General features: G+C 37.9%; 1 protein-coding gene across 1 annotated transcript; it reads left to right on the top strand.

Annotated features, from left to right (window-relative positions):
• Nucleotides 1-765: 765 nt before the first annotated feature.
• Nucleotides 766-26916, top strand: plrg1 (pleiotropic regulator 1). The gene is made up of 15 exons (XM_003221740.3): nt 766-915; nt 12139-12245; nt 12990-13132; nt 14093-14146; nt 15395-15488; nt 17018-17108; nt 17281-17382; nt 18419-18511; nt 19695-19844; nt 19938-20039; nt 22242-22344; nt 22945-23053; nt 23623-23762; nt 25338-25531; nt 26340-26916. The coding sequence occupies exons 1-15, from the start codon at nt 907-909 to the stop codon at nt 26397-26399; spliced, it is 1551 nt and encodes a 516-aa protein (XP_003221788.1). The 5' UTR covers nt 766-906; the 3' UTR covers nt 26400-26916.

Genomic DNA, 26916 nt, shown 5'->3' with positions numbered 1-26916 from the left:
CATAAACAGACCTAAAACAGACCATAAATTATTTAAATTTTTGCAATGTATTTCCAAAATAAATAAATAAAATTCAATACACTCTTAACATATTGTTGAAGGCTTTCATGGCCGGAATCACCGGGTAGCAAAAAATAGGATGGGTTAATGTGAGTTTTCCAGGCTGTATGGCCATGTTCCAGAAGCATTCTCTCCTGACGTATTTTCCACATCTATGTCAGAGGTTGTGAGGTCTGCTGGAAACTAGGCCAGTGAGGTTTATATATCTGTGGAAGATCCAGAGTGGGAGAAAGAACTCTTTCTCTGCTTGAGGCAAGCCTGAATGTTGCAATTAATCACTTTAACACTTTAACACCTTGCAGATTCAAGGCCTGCCTGATTCCTGCCTGAGGGAATCCTTTGGGAGGTGTGAGCTGCCCCTGCTTGTTTCCTGTCTAAAATTCCCGTTTTCTGAGTGTTGTTCTTTATTTACTGTCCTGATTTTAGAATTTTAAAATATTGCTAGCCAGATTTTGTTCATTTTCATGGATTCCTGCTCCTTTCTTTTGAAACTGTCCACATGCTTGTGGATTTCAATGCATTCTCTGTGTAGTCTGACACCATCTATCTTACCGCCTTCAGCTCGTATTTGCCATTCTGGCTTCATCTAAGCCCCGCCTCCTGAGCGGGTGACGTAGACGACCCCGACTCCACTCCTTTCCCCGCCACTCAAGCCCGCCTTGTTCTTTTACGCATGCGTTGCGGGGAAGAGTGCCGTCAGTTCCTACAGGGGGAAAAAAAAAACCCTAAGCACCGGAAGTGCTCTGTGGTTACTAACGGAAGTAGGTCCGGCGTTGGATCTGGAAGGGTTCTGCTGAAGGAGTTCCGTCGTTGTGGCGGGAAGAGTTGTGGAGACGAGGCGACAAGATGGTGGAGGTGAGGGAAAAGGGACTCTTTCTCGGCCGGGGATTGAAATGGAGTTAAAAGAATGAGGACGAGTTTAAGGGATGGCGGGGGAGGATGGTGGTAGTTTCATTATTACCTCAGGGTTATTTCGTTGCTAACTGTTATTCCTCAGGGTTGTGTTTTAACTCAGAATAACTTTTATTTACAGCAAAGTCCAGGCATGGGCAAACTTGGACCCTCCAGGTGTTTTGGACTTCAACTCCCAATTGTGGGTGTTGAAGTCCAAAACACCTGGAGGACCCAAGTTTGCGCATGCCTGGCATAGGCTTAAAAAGGCATGCTTTCATATACACAGCGAGATCTCTTACAGATGGGATCCAAGCTTAAACGAAGAATTCAGTTATGTTTTGTATAGACCTTCTACATAGGCCTAAGGTGATTGTGTGTACAGTATTTTTAAATAACATAGTTTCTGAATGTGATACTGTCTTAGCCACTGATGTAGACCACTATAGAGTATTTTGGATTTCGGAATTTTGGATAAGAGACGCTCTGCCGGTAACAAAAGTTAATTTTTTTAAAAATATATATGTTTTTTTAAATTTTAGGATGTACACATACACAACATTTGCAATTCCCACCACCACCATGAGGATTATATTCTTTTACATATTAATCCTGTTTGAGACAATCCTAGATTTACGTACCGTATAACATTTGTATCCTATTTCTTATAGACCAATCTCTAGACTTATTCATAATATAATTCTTGACCAGGTTCCATTTTTCTTCAACTTCTTGCATTTTATTTTCATTACCTTTTGAATCATTTAATTTTACATCCATAATTTCAAATTCCATTTGGTCCACCATATACTGATACCATTTATTTACTGTCCACTTTATCTTTCCATCTTAATACTATCACTGCTTGTGTGCATTCAGTTATTGCTTCCTTTATTTCCCTGTAAATGACCATTACCTCTCTTTGTACTAAAACCACAATTTCTTTTGTTATAACTCAATCAGTTCCTAATATTTGGTTTGATACGTTTTTGTATAGTCTGTCAGAAGTATTGTACCTGTTTGCAATGTCTTCCTTCCCTGGCCTGTGTGTCCTGCCCACCTCTTCTGAGTTTCCCAAACCCATATGGAGACTCAAAGCGGCTCACAATCAAAAACATTACAGCTTCAAATATACAATAATAAAACAGTATATTTGGAGGGATAGCTAATATTACTCCAGAAGACAGAAGAAGAATTCAAAATGATCTTAACAGATTAGAACAGTGGTTCTCAACCTGGGATCCCCAGATGTTTTTGGCCTACTACTTCCAGAAATCCCAGCCAGTTTACCAGCTATTAGGATTTCTGGGTGTTGAAGGCCAAAAACATCTGGGGACCCAGGTTGAGATCCACTGGTTTAGAAAGATGAGCAAAAACTAACAAAATGAGCTTCAGCAGGGACAAACGCAAGATACTCCACTTAGGTAGAAAAAAACGAAATGCAAAGACACAGAATGGGGGGTGCCTGGCTCGACAGCAGTATGTGTGAAAGAGATCTTGGGGCCCTTGTGGTCAACAAGTTAAACATCGACCAGCAATGTGATGCAGCAGCTAAAAAAGCCAATGGGATTTTGGCCTGCATAAATAGTGTTTAGATCCAGGTAAGTCGTGCTACCCCTCTATTCTGCCTTGGTCAGACTACACCTGGAATACTGTGTCCAGTTCTGGGCACCACAGTTGGAGGGAGATGTTGACAAGCTGAAGGGTGTCCAGAGGAAGGCGACTAAAATGATCAAGGGTCTGGAGAACAAGCCCTATGAGGAGCGGCTGAAAGAGCTGGGCATGTTTAGCCTGCAGAAGAGAAGGCTGAGAGGAGACACAATAGCCATGTATAACTATGTTAGGGGAAGTCATAGGGAGGAGGGAGCAAGCTTGTTTTCTGCTGCCCTGGAGGCTTGGACACGGAACAGTGGCATCAAACTACAGGAATGGAGATTGCACCTGAATATTAGGAAAAACTTCCTGATTGTGAGAGCTGTTCAGCAGTGGAACTCTGTCCTGGAGTGTGGTGGAGACTCCTTTGGAGGCTTTGAAGCAGAGGCTGGATAGCCATCTGTTGGGGGTGCTTTGAATGTGATTTTCTTGCTTCTTGGCAGGGACTTGGACTCGATGCCTCACAAGGTCTCTTCCAACTCTATGATTGTATATCATTCTATATTATCAGTAGTAATTATATTTAATATATTAGTATTACTATATTGCAATGTTATTATATAATATTGTATCACTAGTGTTATATTATATTACATTATAATATTAACATTATATGTATAAACAATATATTATATTAGCATAGCACCATATTAGCATTATATATTAGTATATTACACTATACCATTACTTTGCAATATTAGTACGTAGTAGTAATTGTAATATATACTATTATTTTATTATTATAATATAATAATAATTTATAATCTTGGAGTGTGTATATATGGCAGTCCCTGAGTTACATACATCCAGCTTGCAAACAACTCGTAGTTGACGGGTGAGACAACAGGAAGTGAGAGAAATCTACCTCTCGGAAAGGAAATTCACTCCTGGAAGAGGTATCATGGGGGAAAGGTGTCTCCACTGAAGCTTTTTCACCAATCCTTATTTCTATAACAAGCAATTTTTTCGAAATCAAATTATCACAATCAGATGAGATATTCTGAACGGGCACACATAGCAAAACAAACACCACAGGGTGTTAACCCTTCCCTACATAAATACATACAAATTATATATGTAAGAACAAACCTACAGAACCTATCTTATTTGTAATTTGGGCACTTCTCTCTCTCTATATATACTAAGCTTTTAACAAGACTGTAACGACATAAATACAATACTTTCACTGTAGTGAGAAAAAAGAAAGAAAACACTCAAGCAAGCTGGTGATGGGTCTCCACGTGCTATCTGTGGATAGGTGAATTCTGACATCTTCTGTCCATTCTGATGCTGCTTTGTCTTCAAATGGCCTTGGGGTTCATTTACACTGTAGACTTATTGCAGTTTAATTTTATTAATGCACCACTTTAATTTCCATGACTTAATGCTGTTTAATCCTGGTAGTTGCAGTTTGGTGTGGTTCCACCACTCTGGCAGTAAAAGCTGAAGAAATTGTAAAAGTATAGCTTTCATAATTTCATAGCATGGAGCCATGGCAGTTAAGGTGGTGTCAAACTGCATTTGAAGTTAGATATACCCTTCGACTAGACATTTCTTCCAACATTTCTTCCCCAGCTTTGTTGTGTGCCTTCAAATCATTTGTGACCTATGATGGATTTGTTCAGAAGAGGTTTACGTTGCCTTCCTCTGAAGATGAGAGAATGTGACTTGTATTTTAACACCTGGTCTCCATAGTTGTAGTCCAGCGCTCAAACTACTACACTATGCTGGCTCCCAGATATGGTATGAATACTTAATTTCTGTGCTGCAATGACAGGTTATTTAGCAGGTTATGGAATTATATCTAGGGGCAGTGGAAAGGCTGCTGCTGCTGTGCTTCTTGAATTGATTGTAGGTAATTGCTTTGTGTATGTGTAACGAAGTGTGATTTTTTATTTACAGATGCCATGTTTAACTGTGTTTTAAAAAGGGTTAATATTTCAGTTACTCAGCGCTCAGAGGCTGGTTGCCATGGAGAAGGGGGTGGAGCCAACTGGGCTAGCTGAAGAGAGAGCAGAATTTGGAGGGAAAGTCAGTCAGTCAGTCTGTGGTCAGAGAACCATAGGGAAGGTTAGTTTTTAGAGTCGGTGCCCTTATGAGGTACCGGGAGACTGATTCTGGTTGAGGGATCAGGGTGGCTCAAATGTTTGATTTTTGAGTCAATTTTAAAATAAGTTTGGTGACTTATTTTAAGGCACTTTGTAATTGGAGGAATTGCAGTTAAGACTGATTCTCAGTTGGAGAATCAGGGTGGCTCAAAGGTTGGATTTTGAGTCAAGTCTAAAATAAGTTTGGTGACTTATTTTAAGGTAGTCTGTCTCCTGACTAGGAACTGATATTCTGTGATTGAAGTGGAATTTTAAAGTTTGAAACACCTCAATATAACTTTGCAACTGTTCAGTAACGTGCCACAAACAAGAAGAAAAGTTATTGTAACCATCAAGCTTGTGCCTAAATAAATGTGTTATTATTCCTTCAAACATCTCAGTCTCTGTCATACATACACACATCAAGAATAAACAAGAAGAAAGAAGAAAAATAAAAGTCTCCTCTCTAAGTAGCTAGTGGCTACGTATTCCTATAGTGGTGGCAAGAATTGATGATCCCCTTTGTAATTTGGTGGCAGCATTATAAAACCTCTATAATTTGGTGGCAGCTTTTAAATAAAAACATCTTTAAAATCTGGTGGCAGCGTTTTAAAATAAACATCGTTATATTGGTAACAGCGTTTAAACAAGACATCTTTACAAATTGGTGGCAGCGGTGGGATTTTCAAAAGGATTCCCCCCTGTCTGAAAGAACCTCAGTCATTCATAGATCTTTACAGTATGTTTTCATGCTGTCAGCAGGATCTGAATCTCAGGCTTCTGACTACTACTTGTTTGTTCTCTGATTGTTTAGGCTCAAAGTAATGTTATATGAGATTTAAATAAAGGGAAATAGACATTCCTCTAACTCAGATATAATAGGATTGTTACATTTTGTAAACTGAAAGTCATTTGTATTTGAGCTAGAATTACTGCCATCTCAAACATAAACAAAAATCATATACATTTTGGCATTCAGAATAAATGTATTCAACGTTGCATATTTCTACCATTCCAACAGATATTGTTGAAGAAGACAGAAGTCAATATGTTTGCTGTTTTTATGAACCTCCATTTTTAACGATGTTGTCAGTCATTATTAGATTAATCTCTATGTTTTAGATTTCTGGGATTTAGGTTCTATTTGAAAAGTTCCTTTTTTTCAGCTGTTAGGATGTGTGTGTGTTTAAGTCATGTAAATAAGATTTTAGTTTTGTTCTTAGGTTCCTGTGAATTTGCTAAAATATACATATTTTTAAAACTTTTAAAATGTTTATTCTTATATCCATAGCCCACTTTTTCTCCCTACAAGGAGACTCAAAGAGGCTAACAATAAAGGCATTACAATATAATTTTAATATACTAATATTAAAACAGTATTAAATGTCATTAGTATTAAAAACAATTCAAATTGAATCCATAAAAACATATAAAACCACAGCAGCCCCTGACATGATCTTAAAAACCTTTTAGTCTGCCACCGGAAGAACTGTAGGAAGGGGGCCATTCTGGCTTCCCTGTGCAGGAAGTTTCAGAGTCAGGAGAGTCCCGTTCTCTTGTTCCCACCAACCAAGCTTGAGATGGAGGTGAGACTGAGAGAAGAGCTTCTCCTGAAGATTTCAGGGCCTGATCAGGGTTGTTACAGTCAGCTTAGGGTCACCTATAGGTATTGGGAGTAAGATCAGGCACATAACTTGAAAGATATGATTCATGACAAGAGATGGAAAGGTAGGATGAAGAGCTAGTTCAGATATGTATGTGTACCTTCAAGTCGCCTGTCGACTTAGAGCAACTCCATCAATTTTAAAGGGTTTTCTAAGGCAAGGAATTCTCAGAGATGGTTTGCCAAGTCCTGGTAGATACCATTTCTTAAGTTACAAGACCTGAAGTAGCCTTTTCGCTGAGGTGAAAGATGTTCTTGTAACCTGACTGAACAGCCTCCACTCAGGGACAGTTGGAGCAAACTCAAAAGACAGGTGGGCTCTCAACAGCAGTGATAGAAAAACCTTTCCACTCTTCAGTTTTACGGCATGGCTGCCATAGGTTAATAGTTGTGAAAACTAAACTCTCTTCACCTGTGACCCTCCAGGTGATTGGGACTTCCAACTCCCAGAAACCCTACCCATCATATCCAGTGGACAGGAAGTCTGTGAACTGAAGTCCAAAACAACTGGAGGTCTACAGGTTGTACAGGCCTGCCATAGAGCAAAAATAATGATCCCTCTTTTCTTCTTACACTGTTTATTGCAGTGGCAACTACTGTTAAAGGAATTATATGCATGGTACTAAATAATCTTTGTTACCTAATCCAAGCTCTGTTTGAACAGTTGTGTGCTGCTATGCATCTATGAAAGTTTTAGGTGTGAATGTATTTGCTGTGTGTTCTTACTCAGGGGTAACTGGCTGTAATAAACCTATAGAGCTTATATGTATAACTGTCTGTGTTACCAACATCTCAAGGTGCACCTGAGTCCCCATTATCTTTCACTTCTTGAAAATTATTCTGAGCTAAGAATGAGTTTAAAAAGGTAAAAAGTCAGTGTTACCAAGTTATTTGAGGCACTTTCTGATGCATCATATGAGTGAGCAGTGACAGTTGTGTGTAGCAATGGAGCTTTTATCTGGAGTAATTAAAAAACAAAGCATACAAAAATGAGTTACACTGGTGTTATTTTGAGCAGGCGGACAGGTAAGAAATCATGTTTAATGTTCTATGAAGCAGTATCCTTGTTTGTTCTTGTCCAGTTTTTACAGCAATAATAAATTTAGCACTGCTCTGACTTCTATATGTATATGAAAGTGTTCTGCAGGACAGTCATTGAGAACCTTTTATGTTAAGATTTGTACCTTAAAATAGAAAAGAAACTGTTGACCAAAGTATCTGTCTAATATCCTTGATCTTGACACACTGGACAGGGAGAAAGTTAACTTAATAGTTCATTGAGAAGGTAGGGCTGAACTTACAAGATTCTCTTGCAAAGTAAATATCTACTTATTAGAGTGCGAGCAAGAGTTCAGTTTGCTTCCTTTTCTCATTTTTTTGCTGTCTCCGTTTTAGTGAGGGTAGAAGCACCATACACTTACTGTAAATAGAAAAAGGCAAAGCTAAGCGCATATGCAGCATTGCTGTGGTACTTTCATTTTTAACATTTTTTATTCAAGAGAACAGAAATACAAGCATACAAACAAACAGATACAAGAAAGATACAAAAAAAAGACTTTCCCCCCAAAACAAAACAAGTAACTTTTCCTTTATACATTAAACAAGACTACAGCAACTAACCCCATGCAAAGGATCGTTACCTTGACGTGGTGCTGGGGCTTGGGCGCTTCGATGATGCCATGAGCTATACTGTGCAGGGCCACTCAAGACAGGAAAGTCATGGCAGAGAGGTCAGACTAAATACGATCCCTGGGGAAGGTAATGGCAACCCACCCCAGTATTCTTGCCATGAAAACTACATGAATCAGTACATCCAGAGAAATGTCGGTATACCATCGGAAAATAGGACTCCCAGGTAGGAAGATGGTCAAAATGCTACTGGGGAGGAGCAGAGGACTAGTCCAACTAGCCCCAGATGTGATGACGCAGTTAGCTCAAAGCTGAAAGGAAGGCTAACAGCCGACAGTACTGTAGGTGAACGACAAATCAGATGTTCTAAAGATCAGCACACTATAGGAACCTGGAATGTAAGATCTATGAGCCAGGGCAAACTGGACATGGTTATTGGTGAGATGTCAAGATTATAGATAGACATTCTGGGAGTCAGTGAACTGAAATGGACTAGAATGGGCCACTTCACAAAAAGATGACCACCAGATCTACTACTGCGGACAAGAAGAACACCGAAGAAATGGAGTAGCCTTCATAGTTAATAATAAAGTTGCGAAAGCAGTGATTGGATACAACCCAAAAAATGATAGAATGATCTCAATTCGAGTTCAAGGCAAGCCGTTTAACATCACAGTGATCCAAATATACGCCCCAACCACAGCTGCTGAAGAAGCAGAATTAGATAAGTTCTATGAGGATCTGCAGCACCTCCTGGATAACACACCAAAAAGAGACATTATTCTCATTACAGGAGATTGGAATGCTAAGGTGGGCAGTCAAATGATAACCGGGATCACAAGCAAGCATGATTTGGGACAACCAAGTGAAGCAGGACGTAGGCTGATAGAGTTTTGCCAGGAAAACTCACTGTGCATAACAAACACTCTCTTCCAACAACCTAAAAGACGGCTTTACACATGGACTTCACCAGATGGTCAATACCGAAATCAGATTGACTACATCCTCTGCAGCCAAAGGTGGCAGACATCTATCTAGTCGGTGAAAACAAGACCTGGAGCTGACAGTAGTTCAGATCACGAACTTCTTATTGCAAAATTTAGAATCAGGCTAAAGAGAATGGGGAAAATACACAGACCAATTAGATATGATCTCACAAATATTCTTAGTGAACATGCAGTGGAGGTGAAGAATAGATTTCAGGGACTAGATTTAATAAATAGAGTCCCAGAAGAACTATGGACAGAAGTCCACAACATTGTTCAGGATGCAGCAACAAAATATGTCCCAAAGAAAAAGAAAACCAAGAAGGCAAGATGGTTGTCTGCTGAGACACTGGAAGTAGCCCAAGAAAGAAGGAAGGCGAAAGGAAACAGCGATAGGTGGAGATATGCCCAACTAAATGCACAATTCCAGAGGCTAGCCAGGTGAGACAAATAACTATTTTTGAACAAGCAATGCATGGAAGTGGAAGAAGACAACAGAATAGGAAGGACAAGAGACCTCTTCCAGAAAATCAGAAACATCGGAGGCAAATTTCAGGCAAAAATGGGCATGATCAAAAACCAAGATGGTAGGGACCTAGCAGAAGCTGAAGAGATCAAGAAAAGGTGGCAAGAATATACAGAAGATCTGTATAGAAGGGTTATAATGTAGAGGACAGCTTTGACGGTGTGGTGAGTGAATTAGAACCAGACATCCTGAGGAGTGAGGTTGAATGGGCCTTAAGAAGCATTGCTAATAACAAGGCAGCAGGAGACGACGGGATCCCAGCTGAGCTGTTTAAAATATTGGAAGGTGATGCGAGCAAATATGGAAAACACAAGATTGGCCATCAGATTGGAAAAAATCAATTTATATCCCCATACCAAAAAAGGGAAACGCTAAAGAATGCTCAAACTTCCGTACAGTGGCACTAAAGGTAAGTGGCCAGTAAGGTAATGCTCAAGATCCTGCAAGGCAGACTTCAGCAATACATGGAGCGAGAGTTGCCAGATGTCCAAGCTGGGTTCAGAAAAGGCAGAGGAACCAGAGACCAAATTGCCAATATTCACTGGATAATGGAGGAAGCCAGGGAGTTTCAGAAAACCATCTACATCTCCTTTATTGACTATTCTAAAGCCTTCGACTGTGTGGATCATAATAAACTGTGGCATGTTCTTGGCGGTATGGGGATACCAAGTCACCATGTCTGTCTTCTGAGAAATGTGTATAACGACCAAGTAGCCTCAGTAAGAACAGATCATGGACTGGTTCAAGATTGGGAAAGGAGGACAGCAGGGCTGCATACTTTCACCCTACCTATTCAACTTGTATACAGAACACATCATGCGACGTGCGGGGCTTGACGATTCCAAGGCCGGAGTTAACATTTTTGGAAGAAACATTAACAACCTTAGGTATGCAGATGATACCACTCTGATGGCTGAAAGTGAGGAAGAACTGAGGAGCCTTATCACCAAGGTGAAAGAAGAAAGTGCAAAAGCCGGGCTGCAGTTAAACATCAAGAAAACCAAGATCATGGCAACCAGACCGGTTGACAACTGGCAAATAGAGGGAGAAAACGTGGAGGCAGTGACAGACTTCATATTTCTAGGTGCGAAGATCACTGTAGATGCAGACTAAAGTCAGGAAATCAGAAGATGTTTACTTCTTGAGAGGAGAGCAATGGCCAACCTCAACAAAATAGTGAAAAGCAGAGACTGGCAATGAAGGTCCGCATAGTCAAAGCAAGGGCATTCCCCATAGTAACCTATGGTTGCGAGAGCTGGACCATAAGGAAGGCTGAGCGAAGGAAGATAGACGCTTTTGAACTCTTGTGCTGGAGGAAAATCCTAAGAGTGCCTTGGACCGCAAGACGATCCAACCAGTCCATCCTCCAGGAAATAATGCCTGGCTGCTCACTGGAGGGAAGTATATTAGAGGCAAAGTTAAAGTATTTTGGCCACATCATGAGGAGACAGGAAAGCTTGGAAAAGGTCATGATGCTGGGGAAAATGGAAGGAAAAAGGAAGAGAGGCCGACCAAAGGCGAGATGGATGGACGGTATCCTTGAAGTGACTGGCTTGACCTTGAAGGAACTGGGGGCGGTGACGGCCGACGGAGCTCTGGCGTGGACTGGTCCATGAGGTCACGACGAGTCGGAAACGACTGCGCGACTGAGAGAGAGAGAGACAACGACTAAAAGAACTCTTGTCTAAAACAGTAATGTAAACCTATACTATGAAACACGTACTAAACATATAACAAATTCTTGCTGTGTTGCTTCTGTTAAGGATAACCAAAGTATCTCAAATTTGTCAATATAAAATGGCTGTATTTTTCTGAAAACTAGTTTTAACTAGAAATATTACAATAAATTACCATTTTAAACTGCGACAACAGACTAAATTGAGTGTTATTCTTTTTAGCGTAGCCCTATTGAAATGAACAGGCCTTTGCTGTCACTAATTACCTAAATTACTGATTTTCCAACTTTAATTGAGAGTAATGTTACTTTCAGAACAACCTTTCCAAAGTAGCTTATGTAACAATATTACAGTAAAGCGGTAGCAGTGCACAAAAGGTTAAAAACAGCCATAAAAAGCAAAAAATATAGAAAAAACATAAAAATTTATCTTCTATCCACTGTGTCCTGATCTTCTACAACATGTCTCTCAGTAAATACATACATTGGCATGAAGTGTAGACCGAGCAATAACTATTTTTGTACTGTACTTGGCCCATGGGCTAAAATCCATTTTATATGACTCTGCCTCTTTCTTAATCAGGCCTCTAGCCATATGTTTGCCCGTGCCTTCTGCCTGTGAGAAGGAGGAAGGCTCTTTCACCTTGAACTTTGTAGTAAAGAGCTAGTTGTAAGAAATCCAGAAAGCAAGAAATTAGAGCTGTCCACCGTCAACTCTTTCTAACTGGAAAGAAGGGAGAATTGTATACTCTTCTGATGAGTTTTGGAACAAATAAAGAGGAGTGAGAGGCTTCCAAAAGGTTTATGAAACCTTTCTGCTTGAATTCCCTGGAATGAGCTGGGACTTCAGGAAGTACGGGGTCAGTAGTGACAATGAACCATAATTGTCCACTAGGCTAAAACAACATTCCTGGAACCCCATCTTTAATTACATTTTTGTTTTCATGTATTTACTTTTCTTCTTTTAGGAAGTGCAAAAGCACTCTGTGCATACCCTTGTATTCCGATCTTTGAAGAGGACGCATGATATGTTTGTGGCTGACAATGCAAAACCTGTATCCTTGGATGAGAAAAGGTAAGAAAAATAGTAAAGCACTGGTGTTTCTGAAGGTGCAAATCAGCCTATAAGCATAATAACAATTAAGTAAATTGCGGTTAATCAAAATAAGCATGGAAGCAGCTTCTTTCCATCAAGATTGAGTGGTGTATACTTACATCAAAGGTGCACTACTTGAAACAAAGAGGCTGCTCATGAAGCCCTTAAACTTGAAATGCAGATCTCTCTAAGTGCCCTGTCTCCCCACTGTATTCCCCCTCTAACTTCTCATTTTCACTCAGCTGTCTCCCAGCAAGGAGAAAGAATTGTGTTTGTGTGCATGCATGTATACACGTATCTGCTGCCTTGAGCCTAAATTGTATGTTGCACTTAGAGCCACATAGACACTGTACCAAGAAGTCAAAATTGTGTTGCAATTCATTGACCAGTACAGTGTTGTTCACCCTTATTTATCTGTGGCAAAATGATTTTCCTCAATGCACATGGTTAAATTAATTTCCTCTGAGTTTATGCTTAATAGTAAAAATGTTTTGTTCATAGTGGAGGTGTGTGCAAGGCAAGTCAAATCCAGAAAATTCTGAATTAGAATAATGTTCCTGTTTTTTGGAATGCAGACTATCTCCTTTAAACGTAATTGCATACAATCACCAGACTTTTAATCTAAACATCTGTATTGTATTCTAATTCAGTTTATTTTGAATATGGAATTATGATCAAACAGTTTAAGAAAATTAAAGGTGTAATGAAGTTTTTTTTATACAGCCACAAAATAAAGATGGCAGTTAAACTTCGTGTGGAGTATAGTTCAGTGCTACACATGCCTGTAATAAAAGAAAATACTCGAGACAAGGGTTCTCATGGCGCAATTGATTCCTATGGACATAAACAGTATCTTCAGAATTCAGGTATGATTGCAGTTGTTGCAGTTGTTATCATATGACTGTACAACTGGGTATAAATATAATAATAATAATAATAATAATAATAATAGCATTTGCTGTGATCTACACCTGAAAATCTTTGTCTTTAACTTATCTTTTTGAATATTTTGGGGCAAATAAAAGAAAGGAAAGAGGTGCCCCATTAAAATGTTCACTCATAGTCTGAGAGTATATACATATATATTTCTTGATTCTTTATTTCATAATATGAATGAATGAAGCAAGTACTATGTGTATAATATGCATATTTATTGTTAGTTTGTACGGTTTTTGTAAAATTCTGTAAATGGCAACTTGCAATTTCTTGACCATCTTTAACAATTATTGAATGTTTCTACTCATATGAGTTTTAACTGCATCAGTTGACTTTGAGTGAAAGTGTTATTGGGTTAAGAAATTGTAGAGTTTATGGAAAGTACAAGCCATTAGATTGAACAGGGAGCCATACTTTGATAAATGATAGTTAATCATTTCCAATTTGACTTCCATTTATTTCAGGTAATTCCTGAAATAGTAAAAAGCATTGATGACAAATCACACAATCTTCATTTTCTCATTCAAAAGGTTTTAATCAAATGTATTATAAATCAGGTTGAAACCATTAATTGTCAAATTCCCACTGATGAAGATTTTGATTGACTTGAAAGTTTTCACATTTTGAATCTATAGTTGGTCAGCATTACGCTCTTGTTGCATTTTATTCGAAATTTAGTAACATCACATTCTGCAAAGTAATTTAAGTTGTCCATTCCTCGGATTCTTAGTAAATGTATGCATATCTGGTGACATATGTTCACAGCGCAAAAGTGATCATAGGTGTTACTTCTAATGAACATATAGTTTAAGGATCTAATGAAAAGTGTTATTAGGCATCCAAGTCAACATTTTACTAAAACAATAATAAACAAATATGTTCCTATTTAGGAGACGATAATGAATATTTGATAACAGGAACACATCCATACCCTCCTGGGCCTGGTAAGTAGGTTTTGGGGTAAGCACACGTGGGATTTGGTAAAATTGTGCTATATTCCACTATGAAATCTTAAATGAAGTTATTTAATCATGATGTAATACTAGGTACAGGAAACCCCTGAGTTACAAACATCAGACTCATAGTTAGGGTGGAAATGAAATAACAGGAAGTGAGAGAAATCTTCCTCTAGGAAGGGAAATTCACGCCTGAAAGGGTTATCATGAGGAAAAGGTGTCTCCACTGAAGTTTTATCACCAAACCTTGTTTTTACAATAAGCCAATTTTTCAAAGTTCAGTTATCACAAGGACAGAAAGTGAGTTGAATTCTTCTGAACAGGGGCACAGACAGCAAAACATACCCCACAGTGGCGTTAGCCCTTCCCTATGCTATACTAAGCTTATGTGTGTGTGTGTGTGTGTGTGTGTGTGTGTGTATGTTTTTGGCTGGTGTTACACTTACACCTGTTCCAACTTACAAGCAAATTCAACTTAAAAACAAACCAAGGAACCTATCTTGTTCATAACTTGGGGACTGCCTGTATATGTTTTGCACAGCAGTTTAAATTCAGGTTATATAAAATTTGATAATTATTGCATTGTCTGAGAGTTTGTTTGTATATTCAGTTTATGCAAATAATAAGTTGCAGGGGTGCTTCAAAATGTTTGAACTGGGTTATCTGAGTCCACACTCAGATAATGTGGGATTTTCTGCCTTGATATTCTGTGATATAGGGTTTTGTGGAAGGGCCCTTAGGAAAGAGATTTAGGTATTGCTGTGCTGCTACTTGAATGTTGTGACAACTGAGCAAGACCATATATTTTTATTTTTTCTATCTTGAAATTTTAAGTGTGGGTAAAAGGATACTTTGCTTTCTAAACTCAGTTTAATTTTTTACTATGAAATATTTATTTCTTTATTGCATCATCTATTTGCTTGTCCGATAGCTCTGTGTATATCCTTACAGATGATTACTTCTACAAAAAGTTTAGTTTATGCACTCTGTGAATGTATAATAAGTTTACTATCATTGCCTTAATGTTTCTAGCAGCTTCTCAATCTGAACAGTAAGGAATAGAGTGTCACACTCTTCCAAAATTAGAACTGGGCTTTTCAAATCTTAAATCAAATGCAGTATTAAGAAGATACAACTAGTAATGATTTCATGTCTTTGCCAGCAAGAATTGAACTATAATAACTTCATTGTTAACATTACCTTAACTAAGTTATTTTTTCTTTTCTTTTTTACAAGGAGTGGCATTGACTGCAGACACTAAAATTCAGAGGATGCCTAGTGAATCAGCAGCTCAGTCTTTAGCTGTGGCATTGCCTCCTTCACAGTCCAAGTAATTATAATTGATGGTATTAGTGAAAGTGCAGTGTTGGTTTAGACTTAAATATACTCCTGGTTTTTTTTTATCATTCATCCTGTATATATAACTATGATATTCTCATCATTCTTTTTAGCTTAAAGTATAACATCTTAAATGATAGATTATGTTGGGTGCTTTCTCCTTGTACAGTTGATCTTTACTGTTAGCTGTGGTATAATTGATCACCTCTTACGGGGTTAGGGACAAAAGGGAATTTAGATTAAACATTTCAGCCTTAGTCAATAAGTATAAACTATAGAAACTTTTCTCTATTGAAGAAGGGGCTAGAAGGATCTTTTAGTGAGAGTTGAGTTGCACAATGACTAAGGATTTGAGTTCTGACTTTGGCTGCACCTACACTGTCAGATTAATGCAGTTTAGCACCACTATAACTGCAATAGTTCGATGCTGTGGAATTTGAGGATTTGCCTTGTGCAGCACCAGTACTTTTTGGTAAAGAAATCTAAAATAAGCTACAACTCCCATGATTCCATGACATTGAATCATTAAAGGTGTCAGACTGCATTAATTCTACGGTGTGGATGCATCTTTAGGCTGTTCTACCTCAGATGCTGTTTGAACCACGAACAGTGAAATTCTAACCATGTCTACTAGAAAGTAATCCAAACTAAATTCAGATACTCACTAATAAATGTGCTTAAGATAAGCAGTATAACGAAGTATTATGATTGTATAGTAATGATGTGTTTCATTTTACTTAACCAACTTCACTTAAGCAAAGCCGCTTATTTACCATAAAGTGATGTTAATGTGGACTCATCTTACAAGGCTGTTTTAAGCAATATTGCTTTATGAAACTTAAAATGTGTCTCATAAATCCCGAGTATTGTCTTATCTTCCAAGGTATTTTTCTCCTCACATTTCTTATGAAAGGGGTCTCATGTTTTATTTGAAGACAGGTAGTTGAAATGGCAAGCTTTGGCTGATGATGAAGGGGGGGAGATGGCAGTTGTATCAGATTATGCCTCTGTAGGTAATTTCTTGTGTGAGTTCTCCCCATGGTCAAGAGATTTAGCAATTATTAGCAGGGTACATATATTTGAAAATCATATGTTTCTCCTTATGGTTTATCTGCAAAAATAGTGCTCCATATATTAATTTTTACTCATATGGAAATGGCTTCCTCGGCATATATAATGCTTGTTCAAGCATTCAAGGCAGACTTTATGTTTGCTGAAAGGGCAAGGAGCAAGAGTTTGCTAGCCCCACTCCCTTTGTTATTGTTCTGTTTCAATTGAGAGTTAAAGTTTGAAGAGGAGAGCTATTGCTGTATGCATTCTTCGGGATTATGGATTACGAGAGCCTCTACTTTTCAGATTATTGCTCTCTGTACATGGTGGGCAGCTGTAATTCATTCACAAATTCATTTTAACTCTGTACTGAATCTCTGAATTGAACTGTAGTCGCTTGTGCTTTAGGGAGCCCATTAATCCACCTATTACTTTCTGTGCTTCGTTCTCATTTGTTTCTACTCTTTTCAGAATGGAAGCAAGTCGAACTGCTGCTGGTGTAGGTGATATATACAGACATGCTGGGATTCCAGAACGTTCGCAGCCTCCAGGTTTGACTATGGTATGTCTGCTTAACCCAGAATCTCTCATGAGATTAACTAAACTAGGTTCTAGCCTTGTTGTGAGTTTACCAAGGTCAGGATTTTGTTATACCGGATGACAATATGAGGATTGTTGAAAGTCTGATGTGGAAAGAAATTATTTATAATTTAACATTTCTGTTCCATATGTAGGCTATGATGGAAGCAGGAGGGAATAAAAATTCTGCATTAATGGCAAAGAAGGCTCCAACAATGCCAAAACCACAATGGCATCCTCCATGGAAGCTGTACAGAGTAAGTAATTAGTTGCTGGGTTTTATATAAGAGAAGACTTCGAGTTGACTTCAACTTAATGGCAACCTTGTGAATGAAAGACCTTTAAGATACCCTGTTACTACCAACCTTTCTAAAATTCACAGACCTAACCTCGTTGATTGAGTTTCTTTTCCTTTTTCTATCATACCCCATTGCACTACATATTATAATAATTTTAGTGAGTCATGTCATCTCATAATACATCCAAAGGATGATAGGCTCTGTTTCATTATTTTGGCTTCTAGCAAGAGTTGAACTAGGCTGTTATCTAGTGTTTCTAGAACATGTCGAAATATGTTTTAAAATGTGTATTTTGTAGAATGTTTTTAGATGATTGTGTATTTTTTAGCAATGTTCTCTCTCTGTGTTTGTCTCCCCCCCTCTCTCTGAACTGAATATGGTAAAATGCCAAGGGTTGGGAGGCTGCAATGTCCTCTGAAAGACCTGTAGTCTTTATGTGCCTTAGAATCCCCCTCAGGCGAAGTTAGATTTGTAACCTCCTCTCTCCCTCCCAAGTTTGTATTCAAAATGTTTCTTATTCTTTAGGCAGCCACATTTTGGATTGTTTTGTGCCAAGGAGATGACTTTATTTGACAAGGAAGTAAACATCAATTTTTGCTTCCATTTTCTTGTTAAATAAAATTTTATTTAGCTTAAATTTGTCTGGAGTGAGTTCAGCATATGTCAGAATGCCCTTCCTTTGTGCCCTGTGGTGTATAAGGAGTGTTCTAGGTTTCATACATTTGGGAAAAAATAATAGATGAAGGACCTGCAAGGACCCATGTGACCCAGTGGCCTCCCTTTCTCCTCCCTTACTTCAACCAAAATTTTAGATTTTTTTTCATGTCATGATAATAAATGTTGTGTTCATCATATCTAGTGTATAGTTTTGAAGTGAAATGCAATCAAAAGTTCATTTTTGCAGTTATTCATTAGATATCCTTGCATAACAATTTAAGATGCAACATTTTCTATTCAACTCTAATCTAAGAATCTGTTTTTGCAATATTTTCAGGTTATCAGTGGGCACTTGGGTTGGGTGAGATGCATTGCAGTAGAACCAGGAAATCAGTGGTTTGTTACTGGCTCTGCTGATAGAACTATAAAGGTAAGAGACAACAAAGATGCACTCATGGCTGCATACCATTGAATGAATCTCAAGTAATGTTAATTTTTGGGTTATTGTATGTTTTCCGGGCTGTATGGCCATGTTCTAGAAGTATTCTCTCCTGACGTTTCGCCCACATCTATGGCAGGCATCCTCAGAGGTTGTGAGGTATGGAGAAACTCAGCAAGGAAGGTTTATATATATCTGTGGGAAGTCCAGGATGAGGGAAGAACTCTTGTCAGTTGGAGGCCAGCGTGAATGTTAAAGTTAATCACCCTAATTTGCATTGAATGGCTTCATCTACTTGCTACTTTCTGCCTGGGGGCATCCTTTGTTAGCTGCCCTAGTTCCCATGTCTCAGAGTGTTGCTTCTTATTTACTGTTCTGATTTTTGAGTTTTTTAATACTGGTAGCCAGATTTTGTTCATTTTCATGATTTCCTCCTTTCTGTTGAAGTTGTCCACATGCTTGTGAACTTCAGTGGCTTCTCTGTGTAGTCTGACATGATAATTGTTGGGGTGGTCAAGCATTTCTGTGTTCTCAAATAATATACTGTGTCCAGGTTGGTTCATCAGGTGCTCTGCTATGGCTGATTTCTCTGTTTGAGTTAGTCTGCAATGCCTTTCATGTTCTTTGATTCGTGTTTGGGCGCTGCGCTTGGTGGTCCCTATGTAGACTTGGCCACAGCTGCATGGTATACGGTAGACTCCTGCAGAGGTGAGAGGACAATTGTTAATTGTTTCCTAGATAACATATGTCAGTGGACCTTATTCCCTTTCCAGATAATTTTTGAGTTGTGCCAGTATTCAAAAATGGCCGTGAAATTTGATTTTCAGATTTTGCTTTAAAAATAATTTTTATTGAAAGTTCAGAGTGATTAGGGCTGTGATGAAACTTCTAGAGATAATATTCAGCTTGATCCAGTTGCTCACAAGTAAATTCTTCAAAGAATAAAAATGGAATAAATATATAGCAAAACAAATTGCAAACTACAAAAATACACAAAATTACAAAATGCATACAGAATAAAGAAAAAGAAGCATAACTCTTATCACATAAACTACAAACGAATCCAAACTTGTATATTCTGGTTCATTCTTCACACTGTTAGCTTCAATGAATTTAACAGACTTTGGTGTCTGACACTTGCAAAAACATCAAACTCTTGCTTTTCTCACTACAGATCTGGGACCTTGCAAGTGGCAAATTAAAGCTATCTTTGACCGGACATATTAGCACAGTTCGAGGTGTAATAGTGAGTGGAAGGAGCCCATACCTTTTCTCTTGTGGAGAAGATAAACAAGTGAAATGCTGGGACCTTGAATACAATAAGGTAAGCAAAGCACTTTGGCAAAGATTTGCCAGTAATTTAAAGTCTGTCTGTTCATAAAACATCCAGTTTTAACTGAAATATTTTTATATCCAGGTTATTAGGCATTACCATGGTCACTTAAGTGCTGTGTATGGCTTGGATTTGCACCCAACAATTGATGTCCTTGTAACATGTAGCAGAGATTCAACAGCACGTGTAAGTAAAGCAGGAATACTTTAAGATGTATTTAAATTGTGTGTCCATATATAACATAATACATAGCAAGGCATTCTGTCACAAAGTTTTAGATTTCCAATTTCAAAAATCATGTGAAAAATGAAACTTATTTATTATGTTTATTTATGCCCCATTTTCTCTCCACAAAAGAGATGCAAAGCGACCTATAGTGAAATCAAATGCAATACAAATTAAAACTTTAAAAATTTACTTACATCTCTTTCTTTAGCACAAGATTTTATGTGTGTTAGATCTATATTTTTTCCTAGAAAAATGTATGGTTTGGGTAGGAAATTTTTTTTTCCGTGTGCTTTCCCATAGTTTCCTGAAATGTTTACATTTGATTTGTAATATTTGCCAGTTTATCCATTTTCTTCAGGGACATTAGGGTGCATTTAGGTGAAAATAGGAAAATGGAAAGATGAGATACTAAGGGATCACAAACATGAGGCAGTGCATAGGTGGGGAAACTAGCTGTATTTCAAAAAGAAGCACTTGATTCGAAATTGCTATTTCTCTGCACCCACAAACATCCAAAAATTAAACTTACTGCTTGAAATGGTGTTGCACACCATTTGAAATGATTACCGCTAGATGCCTTTCCCAGCACACAAACAGCCCCTTACCGCAGTCATTCACAAGATGGCAACTCCCTCAGCATAAGGCCTAATGAAATATTCTTCTATTTACACAGTGATTTGTTTAGATTTGTTTCTTTTTCAAAACTCTTCATAAAATTTGATAAACCTTTTGTATAATTGAAACATGCCACCATGAAATACATTGCTTTGAAATTGAGTCCATCATTTCAAAATACCCTGTATTTAAAAAACAAATCAAAGAAGTATTTTAATCCAGGTTGGAAACACATATTAATATATTGTAATGTAATTGTTATTCAACAAAAAGCAGACAAACAAATCTACAAACAACCAAATGTATAAAACACTAGACATTTTTTAAAATCACAGACCCATTCCCCACCCACAAAAGCAAAACCATACAAATAGTTTTTATTGATATAAAAGGTAACTACAGCTAATACAACATACTCTGCAAAAATCATCCACATTATGACTTATCATATACTACACACAACAACAGTACCTATGAGCCTCACACTCTCTGTCTGATGGTTTTAACTTCTTTTCTGTTTTTGTACCATAATATATCACGAATGTCACCCTTCAACTATTAGTATCACTCTTCTAATAAAAAAAACAAATAGTGAAAGATTTTTTGTAAAAAGGTAGTAAATAAGTTCCAGTCTTTCTTAAAGTTTGTCAAGGATTTTTTCTTGATCAACATCATCAGCTAGTCCATTTCAACTAGTTCACACATCTTCATAAGCCAGTAATCTTTCGTTAGATCTTTCCATGTCTCATTGCTCTAATCATGTATAATATTAGTTTTCCATGTTTTCTATCAAGCTGGTCATCTAACATCCCCAACAAGTAGAACTCTTGATTTCATCATAAATTTGACTGTAACAATTTCCTCAACCAACAAATAGATTTGAGACCAATATGCCTGGGCCTTTTTGCATGACCACCACATATTAACTGCCCCAACATTTTCCTCACCTTTCCATCATTTGCTGAAACTACCTTTATACATCTTAGAAAGCCACTAGTGTCAAATTCTATCTATACATCATTTTATTAAAAAAAAATAAAAGCTCTCAAAATTTAAACACCATCCAGCACTGGATTTAAGGACCAAAGGCCATACACAACAAAACAGTATCAGTGACTTGCTGAAAACTCATTCATGAGCCTAGTGTTGCAGAGTGGTGATGGTGGATGCCCAGCAGAACCTTTGTTGAGGGTACTAAGTACTGAGGACGCTCATATGGGACACGACATTTCAGATATCTTGGTCTCAAGGTGTTTGGATCTTTTCATGTGAGTGTCAGCATATTGAATTGAGCTTGAGGGTAAATCGGACGTCACTGTTGCCCGTAGAAGACTAGTGTACATGTCCTGGAACAACTTGACATTTCAGGCCAGGAGAATCCTGAGTGATAAATGCATCTTTGTAACAACAATACATAATTTTATGGGAAAGATTCAAATGGGAGTAAATGTATGCCAGATTTGTTTTGTTAATGGAGATTATATACTTTGATAATGGGTGACTTTATATAGTTAAAATTGTTCAATTGTTTTATGATTTTGTTAGATTTGGGATGTGAGGACAAAAGCAAGTGTGCATACATTGTCCGGACATACAAATGCTGTGGCCACAGTGAAGTGCCAAGCAGCAGAGCCACAAATTATCACAGGTATGATGAGTACTTTTTATAAAAGTTGAACATTATGCAGACACCTTATTCAGCTGTTTACTGATATAGGCATCTTGTTGTATGTAATTCCCATTGTGCTGCTAAAATATGATTGATTCAGCTTTTTGCTTTCTACTCCAGTAAGCATTTGTAATGTTGATCAAAAAGCATAAACATTTTAAAAAATAATGTTTCTATCTAGGCATAAGCATAAATACGAAGTGGAAAGTAGGGCAACTTGTACCGGCCCAGAATTCCTTCTGGAATTTATTGAGGGTCACTGGAAGCCATTGAAGTCTTCCATAGAATTAAAATGGAATGAGGTAACCCAGATCTGTAAGACAACCTTCTCTGCAAAGATGCTGAAGTGTGATGTTCAAATAGACTTGGAAGTGAAATAGTTGTAGTTTTCAAAACAGCTGTTGAGGATGCTCTGGCTGTTGTTTTCCTTGATTGACAGGGAGGTTGGGTAGTTTAGCTTTTGGGTCCCTTCCAGTTTACAGATCTATGATTCTCTGATATATTTCGTTCAGAATATTTAGCCTGAATAATTATCCTATATGCGTATCTTTCCAAAACACATCTTTTTAACAATTGCAGGAAGTCATGATACCACTATACGACTCTGGGACTTAGTGGCAGGAAAAACTCGTGTCACTTTGACAAATCACAAGAAATCAGTAAGAGCAGTTGTGCTGCATCCAAGACAGTAAGAATTTCTTTTTGAAAGCTTTTAGAGGTTTTTTTGTTTTTTCAAATAATGTTCTAATAATGTATCTCTGTTTACCACATTGGAAATAATTCTGTTCATGAAGAAATGTTTTTTGTTCATAAAGATTTAAATGTAAATTCAAAGAAGTGGTAGTGTTAGTCTCTTGCGCTATAAAAACGGTGTGGGGGGGGGGGGGGGGGGGGAATTTGGCAACACTTCTACGAATAATAATAAAATTTTATTTATATTCCGCCCTATCTCCCCAGAGGGCGGATTCCATACAAGGCAAACATTCAATGCCTGAACACAACAATACATAATAATAAAAAATGACAACCCAACATATAAAAACAAAGTATGACTTAACAACTAAAATTAAATTAAAAACGCAATTGGACAAAAAGCAAAACATCAAACAGAAGCCTTCATTTACAGGCTTGAGATGGAGCACTTACACTTTTTAGCGAAAATATTTTCTGCATTACATATTATTTCAGTTGTAATAAAAGTAATACTTCCACATTCTTGCTTTGGTTACTGATACCTTAACACGCTTTTCATTACAGATACACATTTGCATCTGGATCCCCGGATAACATTAAACAGTGGAAATTCCCTGATGGAAACTTCATCCAAAATCTTTCTGGTCATAATGCTATTATCAACACATTAGCTGTGAATTCAGATGGAGTTTTGGTTTCTGGAGGTAAATGAGAATTTTACCAGTAGATTTGACTACAAAAACTCCCCTATTCTATATGTGTAATCCCCTGCTGCTTACATACTATTTGGAAATTGTAACTAGAACTTGTTTGTCTATTTAAAAGAGCGTGTAACTCACAAACAGAAATACTAGGATTGAAAAATTTTGGGCAGGATTTAGTGGCCCTAATTTACAGAGGTTCCACTAACTTCGAGGAGGATCTTTTCCCTTCTGAATATTTCATTGTACATTCAGGGAAGGCCTTGTTCCAGACCCCATTGTTGTCTGAAGTCTGTTGGGGGTTTTGTCATTGGTTTAAGCACAGTTTCGGTCAAAATATACTGGTGTTGCGATCATATTCTCAAGACAAAATTTAGAAAAGCATGCAGCAAGTCAGTAAAACACATGGAAAAATTATGTCTGAAAAAATAAAAGTATTTGCTTTGTCGCTACAAGTATTATCTAAGTATGTGCTGTAAAGATAATATAAAACAACCTTTGCCAGCCAAGCACATTCAATTGTGTTGGATTACAACTCTCACTGTCCCCTACTAGCATGTAGTTAAGCACGTTATGAGGACATTTGGTTGGGAAAGCTAATATATTTGCTTATTTTTAAAAAGCACTAATGGTTACCATCACAATCTGTGAAGACATCCCCCAGGCAGGAAGTAGCCTGGCATTGATGTCGCAAGGCCATTCAATTCTAATCAAGTTAGCTAATTGCAACATTCTCACTTGCCTCAAGCAGGCAAGAGTTCCTTCTCCCACCCTGGGCATTCCACAGATATATAACCCCACTTGCCTAATTTCCAGCAGACCTCACAACCTCTGAGGATGCCTGCCATAGATGTGAGCGAAACATCAGGAGAGAATGCTTCTGGAGCATGGCCATACAGCCCAGAAAACTCACAGCAACCTACATTCTTGCTTTTTCTCCTAGATAGGTCATGCCTTCTCTGATATAGTGCTCTCTGTGAAAAATTATTTGTATCTTTAAGCTAAAGGTAAAGGTTTCCCCTGACGTTAAGTCCAGTCATGTCTGACTCTGGGGGTTGGTGCTCATCTCCATTTCTAAGCCGAAGAGCTGGTGTTGTCCGTAGACACCTCCAAGGTCATATGGCTGGCATGACTGCATGGAGCGCCGTTACCTTCCCGCCAGAGCGGTACCTATTGATCTACTCACATTGGCATGTTTTCGAACTGCTAGGTTGGCAGGAGCTGGAGCTAACAGCGGCCCCTCACGCCGCTCCCGGGGTTAATGCACTTCGCCACCGGGGTTCTTGTGTAAAGATTTGTATCTTTACACAGATGTAAATAAATCATGCTGCAATCCTATATAAATGTATCTGAATGTAAGTTGTACCGAACTCAGCAGGGATTACTTTTGTGTAGGGCTGCAGGGAATTGTGGTGCTAGTCTTTTGCAAAGGGAATTATTTAGAGTCTGTTGTGTAGCAGGGAGTGAGTCTTAACTGCAGCTGATGTAGTACTGAATGTGAGAGTTCTGAATTTGGCATAGTACCTGAATATTGTTGAGCTATAATTCTGAATTAATGGAGCAAACTTTATCTTTTAGCTGACAATGGTACAATGCATCTTTGGGACTGGAGAACTGGCTACAACTTCCAGAGGGTTCATGCAGCTGTACAGCCTGGATCATTGGACAGTGAATCTGGAATATTTTCGTGTGCATTTGATCAGTCAGAAAGCAGACTTCTCACTGCTGAAGCTGATAAAACTATAAAAGTCTACAGAGAAGATGATGCTGCGGTATGGAAGCATATTTCTAACAATCCATATTTATGCATTTCACTTAGGACAGATATTATGAAAGCATTTTTCTTATTTCCCGTTAACTTCCTTTGTTGTAACTGTCCCATAATTGGATGGAACTAAAATATTTACCAATGCTCCAAAACGTTTCTGAAATTCAATAGCCATGTTTAAAATCCTTAAAATTCAGAAGTATAATGCAATTATTGAGAATGCATCTGTGCATAAAAAAGTATTACTATTTGTGCTGCAAGGCTAGGAAATGATCTGTGGGGATGATAACTTATTGTATCCTGAAAACAGAAAATCCTTTGATCACAGCCCAACAAAAAAAGACTTGATGTCTTGGGTTTTAGGCCTTTTCCTGGGGTTATTTGGGGTGTTGATTCAGAAAATTGCACTGAGCAGATGGCATCAGCTGTAGTTTCTTATATATGGTCATGATTTTCTATGGGTAAGCAGATGTCAACTGGTAGATGGCATATGTTCTGTATCTCAAAAACTAAAGCGGATACAGGAAATGGTGCCATTTTGGTAATCAGCAGGTCAAATATACCCAGAAACAGGCCTAACATTTGAGGCACCAAAATGTGTGTTGGGTAATGTTATATGTGATAGTTAGAGCACCACCCTGTGTATATTTATTCAGAAGGAAGTCCCATTTACCTTAGTGGTATGACTTCCAAGTAAGTATGTATAGGGTTGCAACTCTAGTTTCACAGTCAAATGATGTTATTAAAATATGTAAGTATGGATTTATAAAGTCAACATTTCAATCTTTATGTTTTTTTAAAAATATTTCTAGACTGAAGAAACTCACCCTGTCAGCTGGAAACCAGAAATCATCAAGAGGAAACGATTTTAATGAGAATCCACCTGCATAGCTGTGCCATAATCCTGACCCTAACTACAAAGCCTGAACTCTGCTAAAGTCATTGCTTTGTTGAGTTTGCCATTTTTCACATTGTATATGGCTTTCCTTTAGGATTTTATCCTCTCTGATCCCAGGAAATCAGCTGCAGCTGTTACACACGTCTGAAGGAGTCAGTTTGTTTAATGAAATGGTAATGTGCTGGTGATTATAGTTACCAAATGTGTGCATGTCATTCTGTGTGGGCAGAGACAGTCTGCTCTTTTCCTTTCTCCTTCCCTCCTTTTGATTGAGAAGTTAATATTTCAAATGCTGACAACAATGAAAGAAAACCAAAGGCACACACCTCTCTGTGGTACTTTATCCCCTAGATCAAAGAATAGCAAAAGTATCGAGGAGGAGGATGGAAAGTCATTGTAGTATATCCTTAATACAATTGCTGTTTTGTTACACTGTAATGCAATAAAATATAAATCTCATTTTCACTTAATTACTAAATTAGATAAATGAA

The sequence above is a fragment of the Anolis carolinensis genome, chromosome 5, assembly GCF_035594765.1.
Source record: "Anolis carolinensis isolate JA03-04 chromosome 5, rAnoCar3.1.pri, whole genome shotgun sequence".
In the NCBI taxonomy this organism is placed as follows: domain Eukaryota; kingdom Metazoa; phylum Chordata; class Lepidosauria; order Squamata; family Dactyloidae; genus Anolis; species Anolis carolinensis.
This window is presented reverse-complemented; position numbering and strand designations above follow the sequence as displayed.